Genomic DNA, 11,959 nt, shown 5'->3' with positions numbered 1-11,959 from the left:
ACTCTTAACTCCAACACACACGCACACGCTGACACGCACGTTTTCTGTCCCTGTGTGACACCCACCCTCGCCGCGCGGCCCCGCAGGTCCCCGTGCGGTGCCCTCCTCCCGCCACACACAGGCGCGCGCGCGCAGGGCCGAGTTGAAGGCAGCTTGTACGCAGCTAACACTCGGAGGCGACCTGCTCCAGTCTCGCATCGCCAATGGCAACTCCCGGCTCCGGCTTTTGGTCCTTCGGGTCTGAGGATGGCTCCGGGGATCCCGAGAATCCCGGCACAGGTAGGAGAACGGGACCCGCAGCAGAAGAGTTTTGCAGGTGGAGTGGGGGGTGCAGGGCTACAGGGAATACCAAGGAGGTTTTTCCACCTGCAACAGGAACTTCTTCGGGCGCTTAGCCCTGCTTTCGGGGGTAAAGTCCTTAATGTCCCAAGACCCAAGACCTCTACAGCCCCTTGTCCCCTGGGAAGGTGCCTAAAGAGTCTTGGGCTCCTTCCGCGGAAAGCTGGGAGATACCCCCCCCCCCCAAAAAAAAAAAGACGGCGGCGTCTCCAGGACACCGAATTCCGTGGGCCTGGAGCAGTGCTATCATCTTGATGTCTGGAGCCTGGGGAGGGACAGAGAGGCGGGGGAGACAGGAAAAATGGGAACAGGGAGAGAATTCTTGCTCTAGAAAGAGCCTGCGAGGAAACTGACAGCCTCAGTGTCTGGGGAAACTCGCCCAAGCCAGGCAGAGAGCGGAGTTTGAACCGTTTGGCACCTAAAAGGGGAGCACAGACGGCCGCGGTGTGGGCTTCTGCTTGGAAAACAAATCAACGAAATGAGGGCTAGTCGAGGCAGCTGGACTCCCACTCGTCGCGCACCTGCCCACCGCGCCGGGTCCCAGGCGGCCACACAAGAGGAAGGCAGCCCTTCCTGGGACCCCGGGCCTATGGACGTTCCCATAGAACGAAATTTCACACGTCTGTCTGTTGTTCTCTTTCTGCCTCGCTGTCCGCCCGCCTGTCTTTCCTTGCAGCGAGAGCCTGGTGCCAAGTGGCTCAGAAGTTCACGGGAGGCATCGGCAACAAGCTGTGTGGTGAGTGCGGGCGCCCGGGGACGCGGGACTGGCAAGGTCGGGAGCTTGCGGCCGGCTGGGTCGAAGCCGCCTTCTCACCTCTGCACCCTGCATCGGTGCAGACGGGGTTTCTTGGCCGCAGGTGGGTGAGGACGAGGGAACCGGGCCTGGGGGGCGGCTGACCGAGTCCGGTGCTCCATGTCCTTGCCCAGCCCTGCTTTATGGGGACGCAGAGAAGCCAGCAGAGAGCGGTGGGAGCGGGCCCCCGCGAGCCGCCGCCAGAAAGGCCGCCTGCGCCTGCAACCAGAAACCCTGCAGCTGTCCCAAAGGGGATGTCAACTACGCATTTCTACATGCAACAGGTAAGGGCACCTCGCGGGGCCTCAGGCGTCCCTGCCCCTCTCTGCCCCTCCCAACGCGGCCTGGAGGGACTGGCTGGGAGCAGGATCGAGGCGTCCAGGTGACGGGCAGAAGCAGGCCCTGCCACAATCTTCGGACAACAGCAAGAAATGCTGGACCTGCCCTCTCTGTCGGAGCCCTGGCCCCCGGCCTCTGCGCTCCACTAGGGCTCCGGCAAAGCAGCGCTGTCCCCCCAGCGCTGCCCTCTGGGCGGCGGTGACCTAGGCGCTCGCGCGCGCTGTGGCTCAATGTCGACTTCCCCAGGCCGCTGGGGCCTCAGGTGGGACTCGATTTTACATACAGTGCCAGGGAATGCAGAAATGCTGAGATTTTTTAATGTCTTTAGATTAGGTCGTGGGAGTGACTTCACAGGAGAACGATGCTATTAATGTGAGATCCGTACGTGAAGTTTTATCCCCGTGCGCTTACACGCCCGGTTTCCCAAATTCATTCTCTCTCTCTCTCTCTCTGACACACACACACACACACACCCCTTGTGGAAACAGCCAGAGATGCCAAAGTTGCATGTTCCATTTTGCCTTTTCTGCTCAGAGGCATTCCTCAAACATTTCTGACGTGAAGTACGTCCATAAACATTTAAGATGATTTACTGAGAAATAACGGTTAGAAAACAACGAACTGCTGTGAAATAGATAAGTGGAGGTGCACTCTCTTTACACACACACCAAAAAAGTAAAACTAAGTTATGACTTGAAATGCAAGAATTGATTTGGAGAGAAGAAATCAATCCTCTCCTTCATTCTCTTTGTCTTTGAAAACAGGAAACTGATTTGTGTTTCCAAAAGCTTTCTTTAAACATGAAATTGCTCAGTTCAGAGAGAAATTGCCTGATCGAGACCTCGCCTGAATATTTTGATGATAGAATTAAGATGTGACATTTCAATTCCATTCTTTAGATCTGCTGCCAGCTTGTGATGGAGAAAGGCCCACGTTGGCGTTTCTACAAGACGTTGTGGACATTTTGCTTCAGTATGTGGTGAAGAGTTTCGATAGATCAACCAAAGTGATTGATTTCCATTATCCTAATGAGCTTCTTCAGGAGTACAATTGGGAATTGGCAGATCAACCGCAAAATTTGGAGGAAATTTTGACGCATTGCCAAACGACTCTAAAGTATGCAATTAAAACAGGTATTGTCCAATCAGAAATAATAAAGCTATTTTTTTCTTGCAATCCTTTTCTATAAAAATGCTTTGTTTTTGTGGAGCTACTGGTATTTTCAAAATTGCCCAGGTCTTTTTCATTCTCTGCAAAATAGTCCTTATTGCAATGCTTCAAATCGAAAGCACCTTCCGCTGTTGTTAATGCTTCCGAAGTTGATAATATCAGAAACGGTATGGAGGCATAAATCACCAGATCTTACATCAGCGAGATTTAACTCACTGGTGTAGAGGCAACCATTTGTCAGCAGAGGCCGGTAGAAGCAACTCAAAATGGAGAAAGACAAGGAATATGGAAATTAAAGCTCAAAAAGGCATGATGCAAACAAAAGCCCAAATGGCAGTGTAGTGCTGGGAATTTCTCTGCCACGGAACTGGTCAGAAACTGGGCTGACCATTCTATGTAATTACTGAGCCAGAGGGATGAGGGTTTGGCATTGTCTCAAATGGCCAAGATTTGAATTCTGAATTTTTTTTCCTATTTTTTTAAAGAAATATGCACACATAGACAAAAAAAAAAAAATACAATATAGACTAGCGATTCAGCCATGTGATATAAGGATGTGTGTCCCTTCCAGCAACTGTGTATTTAAAAGAAAGAAAGAAGGAGGGAAGGGATGGATCAGAAATCTTTAGGGGTAAATTTTATCTAATGTATTTTGTGGTCTGATTATTGCTTTTTCACAGTGTTCTTTATACTCTATCCATGGTGTAGCTCAGGTGTAACATGTACTCGGGTGCACTCCAAGCTTCCATTTTATCTACACAAAGTCAGCTGTTCATCTGCCCAGGTCACGATCACCCATTCTTGCTTCATGGTCCCTAATCATCCTGATACATGATGGCATGGCACCTCATTAAAGCAATAAAAACGAATAGGAATGAATTTCTAGGAGAGGGGGGAGACTTTGTGATTAGTAGACTTAAAAAGATTTTCTAGCAAGTAACAAACATAAAGTAGGACAGGAACATTATTTAGCATAGGAACGGTCATCTTTTTATATTGCAAAATTTTTGTTGGTGAATTATCAGTATTATTCTAATGGACTCTTCAGTCCTTTTTTTTTTTTTTTCACATTCTTTATACCAACAGAGAAGAAAGGTATACATAGAAGAAAAGAAAGCTTGGGAAATCGATTTACCACATTATTAGTATATACTTTTGGGAGACTGTAGACTCAGAACTAGATACATCGGGAAAGAAATTTAACTTGTTATTTTTATCAATCTGCGGCCTCATTTTTGAAGGCTTATAAAATACTGTCCACAGTCAATGTTCATAAGAACCCACATGATGTCTATAAATGATGACATTTAAAAAATGTGCTTCCTGCAGCTTTTCATAGATCTGTCCGTGCAAATCTGAACAATGTTTTTTTTTCTATTTTTTTTTATTAAATCATAGCTGTGTACATTAATGCAGTCATGGGGTACAATGTGCTGGTTTTATATACAATTTGAAATATTTTCATCAAACTGGTTAACATAGCCTTCATGGCATTTTCTTATTGTGTTAAGATGTTTATATTCTACATTTAGTAAGTTTCACATGTACCCTTGTAAGATGCACCGTAGGTGTGGTCCCAGCAATTACTTTAATTAGTTTTCCTCTGAGCCGTTCCCCTTACCTACTGTTTAAATATGTTAATAGTAAATTGCTGCCTATTATTTTGGTTGTTACCAAGCCAAGAAGAATCTATAAAAATGTTTTACTTACATCTTCATCCTTAAAAGCTAGTTGTGTTTGAAATGCAATTTAAAGAGTTAAGATCATGGGAATTGCAAGTCAATGAAAGTAATAGTTCTGTCTATCAACCTTCCATTTAAAGTCTGGGAAAGATGGGCTGATTCAATACTTAAATTCTGCCATAATTCTTGTGCAACTGTTGAACTGTTGCTCTAATGTATTTATTTAAAATTCCAATAAAAAATATAATGGATTCAGTTGAATTTCTAAGCAAGGTGTATCAATATTAATTCAGTATCTCAATATTATTCATAATATTTACTCTGCTGGCCTTCTCTTCCCAAATAACATATCAAAAAAATTAACAGCATCATCTTCTCACCTCAAGGGGCAAGTTTATGGATTTTTTTATGCTATAACTGTCATATTTGTCATCTAATACTATTTGGGATCTGTCAAAGTAGTTACCATCCTGCTACCAGAAGACATTGGAATTCTGGGGAGATTATTTTATAAAATGCATGTTATCAGTTGGTTCCTACTCAGAGTCCTTAACCTGATTTCTTCTTGGACTCCAAGCTTAGAGAGGAGTAAGGGGCAGTAGAGAAATCCTTGAAAATGAAAGTCTTTATGGATTGTTAAATTACCTCTGGAAGAAATATTGGAATATAAACCTGCAGGGAATGATAATATTCTGGAGTAGTTAGTGTTTGTGGATGTCGTTAGATTTGATGATAGTGGTGATGGTGGTGGCTGGGGGAGAGAGTAGGGGGTAAAGTAGTCTAGAATCTTTAGCCCAGCCATCAGACAAAAGAAATTGAAAAGTGGATAAATGAATCCACCCCTCTGTGAGTGTTGCCAGTATAGAAAGGGCAGTGGGGACTGACTTTTGGTCCCTCCCTGACCGATTGTGACCATCAGAGTCGCCTGAAGCTGGTTGTTGGCAGAGTCTGAGCACCTTTCCGGGCTCATTTGCTGACTTGTGGGGAGCATTTCAGAGTCTGGAAGGGCTGGAATCTCACATCTCAAATGCTCTGTCTCCCTGGTTATACAGGCTGTGTGTGACCCCCCCAAGCCCCAGCCTAGCAAGTGGTGCCCCCATCACCAAGCCCTACCTGGCGTAGCAGCAGTGGGATGCCTGGGGCTTCCAGACAGCTGATAGACTTTCATACTCTCTCTCAGAGAGCCCTGCCTCAATTCACTCACTGGGGAGCCCTCTGTAGCAGGCTGTAGGGGCCACAGGACAAGTGCAAATATAATTAGGGGTCTGTTTCTACCAGAAACCAAGAGGGCCTGTTGCCCTACCCTATCAAACTACTTCCCTCTGTACTTTCACAGAATGATGAATGAAAAGTGAGCAAATGAATGAACATTTTGAGGCAGGAGAGATTCAGATGAAAATGGATGACCAAGATCAACAACACAGGTAGCAAAAGGCAAACCCAGCAATAGAAACATCATACTTGTTTTCGGAGTTTGCCACAAGTGGTCAATTGGGGCAGATTTCCCTTCTGCTATCCAGGGCCACAGCATACCTCTTAGAATCTCTCTCATTTTTCTGCAGAGATTTCCATGCCATGGTTTCCCTGGTGTTAAATACTGAGTGATAATAGACAGCAGACTCATCCAGAAAGTGTGTATGAATGGGGAGAGTAGATTAATGGATGGATTTGCTAATCCTTATGAATTTCCTCCTTTTAAAAAATGGCTTGGGGAAAGAGAAATGAAGGGGCCTCAGAGGGAGAAGGCATGATTTCAGCTGCAATTCCAGCATAATGAAATGGGGAATCACTGAGGCAGAGAGCAGGGGAGGGTTGCTCCAGATGTCAGCAGCAGCCGCAGCAGCAGGAAAGAAGCCCTTTTCACCTTTCATAGATGGGTTGCCTGACCTGGGTTAGCCTCAGAGGGCCTGGAAAAGAGCAGAAAAAGGTAGAAAAGGTTCCGTGCAAGGCCACGAGAAGGTAAAATCATGTCCACAAGCCCCAATCCCTCTAGACGGTGCTGTTTCCCAGCCCTATCTCTTCCCACTGTCTAACTCTCTGGCCACATGCCTGAGGCTGATAAGAGAGAGGCTCCAGTCCAGGAGATAAGCTGTGCGTTGACTTTTGTCCCCGCTTTCCCCCATTGCCTTCCTTTATCTTGTTTTGCCGGGGCTGGCAACCAGAGACTATCACATCCCCAGGCTTCAGACGGATGTCCAGTAAGTGGCAGGTACCTTTTTATCAGATGCTATTTCCATAATTGTTCCTCTGCCATGATTTTTGCTACTATGCAAATCACAGACTTATCCGTAAGCTTTTGTGGGGTGAGTGGAGGAAACAGAATTCTAATGAGCTATTTATAATCACATTTTAAATAATAGTCTCAGGAGAATGTGGATGTCAGTCCATTGAGAGAGTTTTAGAGAAATCCAGAAGTTAATTAGCTAAGTCTTCCTCATGGACCACTTGGGCCATTGAATTTTTTTTTTTACGTATCTTGTTGACAAGACAGTAATGCTAACTGTATTCGGCTTTCTTTTAACTTGTAACTAGGAGAGAGCTCTGTTGTTGATAATCAAATATTAAGGCAGAAAAGAATTGGCAAGAATTAGCTTTATCCATGCCACAGTTGAGACAATCATCTCCTCTTGAATCCAGGGCAGATCACTCAGCGAGGGTGTCCTATTTTCTCATTTTTGCCCTGTCTTTTGTAATCATCAGCCATTTGTCACTGATATTATTATGAATGTTGGCATGCCTGGGGGGATGTCACGGTCTGACTGATTCTCAGAACCACTACAACAAAAAGAGATCTTTAGCAGCAGGAGTGCAAACGAGAAGTCACCTGTCTTTGAATTGCGTTGGGTTTGAGGTACCATTCTGGTTTGCAAAACTATTGGAAGAATGTAGAAACAAAACCAGTGTCCAGATTGCAAGCCACACTTGTTGTCTCTCAGAGGGTATGTTTAGGGGAATATTTTTAGAGTCTGTTTTAAGACATTTCCAAACCCAAAGTAGCCTGTGTGATGATAGGAAATGCTTTCAAGGCTGTGAGTGTGGGTTCTTATACATTTGCACGCGTGCGTGAACGTCAACTTTCTGAATAGGAATTTCCTGTGACTGAAGGCTCTTTCCAGGTTCTTTAGCTATGGAAGTCATGTGTTTGAGAGGTATTTGTTTTCATGGCCTCTCAATCCTGATTCTGGTATTCCATTTTGTTCAGGGCATCCCAGATATTTCAATCAACTTTCCACCGGCTTGGATATGGTCGGATTAGCAGCAGACTGGCTCACATCAACCGCAAACACTAACATGTAAGTCGCTAAATGTATTTTTGTGTAATCCAGGATAATTATGAGTGAGATTCCATGGTCTTCACCTCGTACGTGAAAATCTTTCTATGAAGTAGCCCCTAAAATAGTGATATGAACTTCAGAAGTACATCAGTGTTCATGCTAACTTCATAGAAAATAGTCCTGATCTATCTTTCACACACTCAAACTATACAAAAACCTTAAAGCACAAAAAGGATTTTTTTTGGCATGTTTAGTTTATAATTACGCATAATGTGTAAGAGAAGTGGTCCTGGCTGTCTATTAAACAGTATATTCTGCAATGCTCTTTATTAATTCACTGTGATAAACTACCCATGTGCATTAGATAAATAATAGAAGCTCTTGACTTTAGGAATCCAGAAAAATGAGGACAGGATTTGGAAGACCCTTTTGAAATAATCTTCTCTCTGCTTAAGATTAGAAGCATGACATTTGTGAATGTGCAGATGTGGTGATGATGGTGAATGATTTCTTGGCGTTAACATACCTAACACGGGGCCATTACTGCGTTTCAGGTTCACCTATGAAATTGCTCCAGTATTTGTGCTTTTGGAATATGTCACGCTAAAGAAAATGAGAGAAATCATTGGCTGGCCAGGAGGCTCTGGCGATGGGATATTCTCTCCTGGTATGTGATATTTCAACCTTTCTTTGTATGCTGTCTTCTACCGTGCAGTGCCTTGATATGATCTAGGAAAGAGTAACTACCTAACCCTTGTCTCTGCTTACGTTAAATAGACTGCATTCCTCAAAGGAATGAATGTGATGAAGTGCACATGACCATTGGGCATGCCTCCAATTTACCCCGTGCTTGAATGGTACATACTGTGTTTTAAAAGAGCATCATCAGAGATAGTACTTACCCAGAACTTCCTCTGTCATCCTACAAACAGGCTATATGGATAATGTGAGACCAAAGAATAAAGATTCCCAGTAAGGGAATTCATTCTCTGATGCTCCTCCTAGAATTAGCGAAAGGAAAAGCGTGGCCTCATTCAAGGAAGTATTTGCTATTTGAGGGTACACAGCAAGGCAGAGCTACTCAATAGAGCATTTGTACTGCTCTATCCTTTGGAATAACAGGCGGGGAAGCAGATTTACCCTAATTTCAAGGAGGGCAGAGTGCCTCAGGAGATAATTTCTTAGAGCTAAAAAAGTGCTGATGATTTCGGCTCGACACCTGTAGCTCAAGTGGCCAGGGCGCCAGCCACATACACTGGAGCTGGCCGGTTCGAATCCAGCCCAGGCCCACCAAACAACAATGACAACTACAACCGAAAAAAAAAAAAATAGCCGGGCATTGTGGAAGGCACCTGTAGTCCCAGCCAGTTGGGAGGCTAAAGCAAGAGAATTGCTTAAGCCCGACAGTTGGAGGTTGTTGTGAGCTGCGACGCCATGGGACTCTACCCAGGGCAACAGCTTGAGACTCTGTCTCAAAAAAAAAAAAAAAAATTTATGAAGATTTCTCCAAGAGCTTTCTCATTCCTTCCCTTCTTTATCACGACATTCAACTTTTTCATTCTGCTCTTTGTAACTGGCCATTGCACCCTAAACTCCATTGTTTACATATCTTTGAGCTAAGAGAATCAACCTTGGTTTACAGTTCTAACCCTGACCTTGATTGGATACAAAAAAAGAAATAGAAATGAGGAAGGCAGTAGGAAGGAGAGTCACTGACTCATGGAAAAGAAACCTTTTGTGCAGACCATCGCCTCCTCAGTGGCTGGAAGTCGTGTGAGTCCATCGAGAGTGTCCCTGCTGGGGACACAGCAGGGCCACACCTACTTTAGTGTCAGGGAAGGCAAAGGCCAAGTGGGAGCTCTCTTCAGCAAATCTACCAAGACAAGCAAATGATGAGAGAGAAGGGGGAAAAAGAAATAGGAAAAGTGGAAAGAAGAGGTGATAAACAAACCACAGTGACCTCAAGGCCAGGGCATCAGATAAGCGTGTTTGTCTATAAGCTCGGATGTGCTATTTTATTTTGTTTTTAAACATAGAGCACAATTTTTCAGGTGCTGAAAGAAAAAGTGTTAGTTAAATGGAAGGGAAAATTAGCCTTTTTAAAAAAAAAAAAGTCATTGAACACCAGCTGTGACGAGTTTGAAGCTAGCCTTTCTTTTATAGGAACTTAGTACTTAGTTTTCCTTTGGAAAACCACCCCATCCAGGGAGCTTTGTCCTCATCACCTGAAACTGACACTTTGAGGGCATTTTTTAAGAAGAAGAGATTAGGATAGCAAAATCAATATCACTTCTACCTTTCTTCTTCCTCCCCATATGTGGTTGGTTGTAGGACTGAGCTGTCCCCAAGATGAACCTGGAGCATGCTGGGCTCTGTTTTATTTTATTTTATTATTTTATTATTTCATTTATTGAAACAGAGTCTCACTTTGTCACCCTGGGTAGAGCACCATGGCATCCTAGCTCGCATCAACCTCTAACTCTTGGGCTCAAGCGATTTTCTTGCCTCAGCCTCCCGAGTACCTAGGTCTACAGGTGCCCCCCACAATGCCCAGCTATTTTTAGAGAGGAGGTCTCGCTCTGGCTCAGGCTAGTCTCAAACCTGTGAGCTCAGGCAATCCGCTCGCCTTGGCCTCCCAAGTGCTGGGATTACATGCGTGAGCCACCACGCCCAGCTCTGGGCTCTATTTTACCGTTCCTCAGGAGTAGAAAGAGGACTGGTGCAGCTATTGATCTTGATATTGTGACTTATTGGACTCGGGCCTGGAACTAATTTCCCTAGCTCATCTGGAAACCTACATCCCCAAGAAAACGTATACCCAGAGAAAGATTCCTCTTTGGCAGCTCTCCTAGGCTAGATATGGGCTTAGGCCTTACCCCTGCACCACTGCTGATGATGAGAAAGTTCTAGGTAGATACACTCAACAGAGCATATGTACCACTCCAGTCTTTGGAATAACAGGCAGGGAAGCAGATTTATGCTCATTTCAATTAGCTCTACTACGAGGATTCTAGGCTTTCTTGGAGCCCAAATACCCATATGCTGTTACCCCAAGGTGCAAGCCACAGATGTCATGCCACAGTATAATGCACAGGTTGCACAGTGGGAAGGGGACAAGCAGAAGTGGCCGCTGGCAACCTATTTCTTTTTTTAGAGACAGAGTCTGACTTTGTCACCCTCGGTAGAGTGCCAATGCGTCACAGCTCTCAGCAACCTCTAGCTCTTGGGCTCAGGCAATTCTCTTGCCTCGGCCTCCCAAGTAGCTGAGACTACAGGTGCCTGCCACAACGCCCAGCTATTTTGTGTTGCAGTTTGGCCAGGGCTGGGTTTGAACCTGCCACCCTCAGTATATGGGGTCACACCCTACTCACTGCACCACAGGCGCTGCCCCAGCAACCTGTTTCTGTTCTACTTTCTATAAAGCATCAGGGAGAAAAATGACCATAACATCTCTGCTTGCTAATGGCTGATTTTCTAGATAATGCCCGGCCTTGTTTCTGGGATAAAGAGTCTTATAATTTAAGCAGGGGGATAGGAAAAATCATATCTCTTACATGCCTGTGATCTAAAAGTCTCATTCTCTGGGACTTGCTGTGACAAATGATGTCTGTGACTTATTTTATTTTATTTATTTATTTATTTTTGTAATTGTCATTGTTGTTTAGCAGGCCTGGGCCAGGTTCAAACCCACCAGCCTGGTGTATGTGGCCAGCACCCTACCCACTGAGCTCCGGGCACCGCCTGCCTATGTCTGTGACTTAAATATATAGCCTGGCCCAGGAGCCTCACACCTCTGCCTATAATATCCACAGCCTTTGAGCTTCTCGGACAGTTCTGCAGAACTAGAAGAAACTGCTTATGGAACGTCAACTAAACCTGGGGCCCAGAGTGACAAGGCATACTCTTCCCTGCTCAGCAGGTCAAAAAGGACAAACGCTAAGGGGGAACAAAGAAACGGGGCTGAGTCACAGACCTTTTCCTATCTAACAAGAGATGCAGACTGTCTCAGCACTTGTTTTCACCCTTTGTGAAAGGCTTTGTATGAAACGAGAGCAGGCAAGGCTCATGCGTGGATCCTCACCCACGTTGCACAATGCAGCCTGCTCTGAGCAGACCCAGAAGCTCCTTCTCCCCCCTCAGGCTGCTGAGTCTTCAGGCCTCCTGGGTAGCTCCCTGTGAAGCACTTTCTTTGGGTACATCCTCCCCTTCCTCTTCTCCCTTCCTTCCTCCCCCAGCCTCTTTGAGAAGGACAAGTAGCGCTACAGGTCCCAAACAGAGCTATTCTGCACACACACACACGTATCTCTCCAAGGGACATTTGGCAATTGGCAATATATAGGGTGGACACAAAGTTCATGTCC

At 45.3% G+C, this 11,959-nt stretch overlaps 1 protein-coding gene across 1 annotated transcript in view; it reads left to right on the top strand.

The window, feature by feature from the left end:
• Nucleotides 1-203: 203 nt before the first annotated feature.
• Nucleotides 204-11,959, top strand: part of GAD2 (glutamate decarboxylase 2) — a 75,997-nt gene continuing 64,241 nt past the window's right edge. The window contains exons 1-6 of the mRNA XM_003786746.2: nt 204-279; nt 1,016-1,075; nt 1,267-1,416; nt 2,371-2,604; nt 7,526-7,616; nt 8,153-8,265. Coding sequence (XP_003786794.1) covers nt 204-279; nt 1,016-1,075; nt 1,267-1,416; nt 2,371-2,604; nt 7,526-7,616; nt 8,153-8,265 — 724 coding nt within the window. The remainder of the gene's footprint in view (nt 280-1,015; nt 1,076-1,266; nt 1,417-2,370; nt 2,605-7,525; nt 7,617-8,152; nt 8,266-11,959) is intronic.

Source organism: Otolemur garnettii, unplaced genomic scaffold (assembly GCF_000181295.1).
Source record: "Otolemur garnettii isolate 467f Iridium unplaced genomic scaffold, OtoGar3 scaffold00019, whole genome shotgun sequence".
NCBI lineage: Eukaryota > Metazoa > Chordata > Mammalia > Primates > Galagidae > Otolemur > Otolemur garnettii.
Note: the sequence above shows the minus strand (reverse complement) of the source record. Positions and strands in the feature narration are given on the sequence as shown.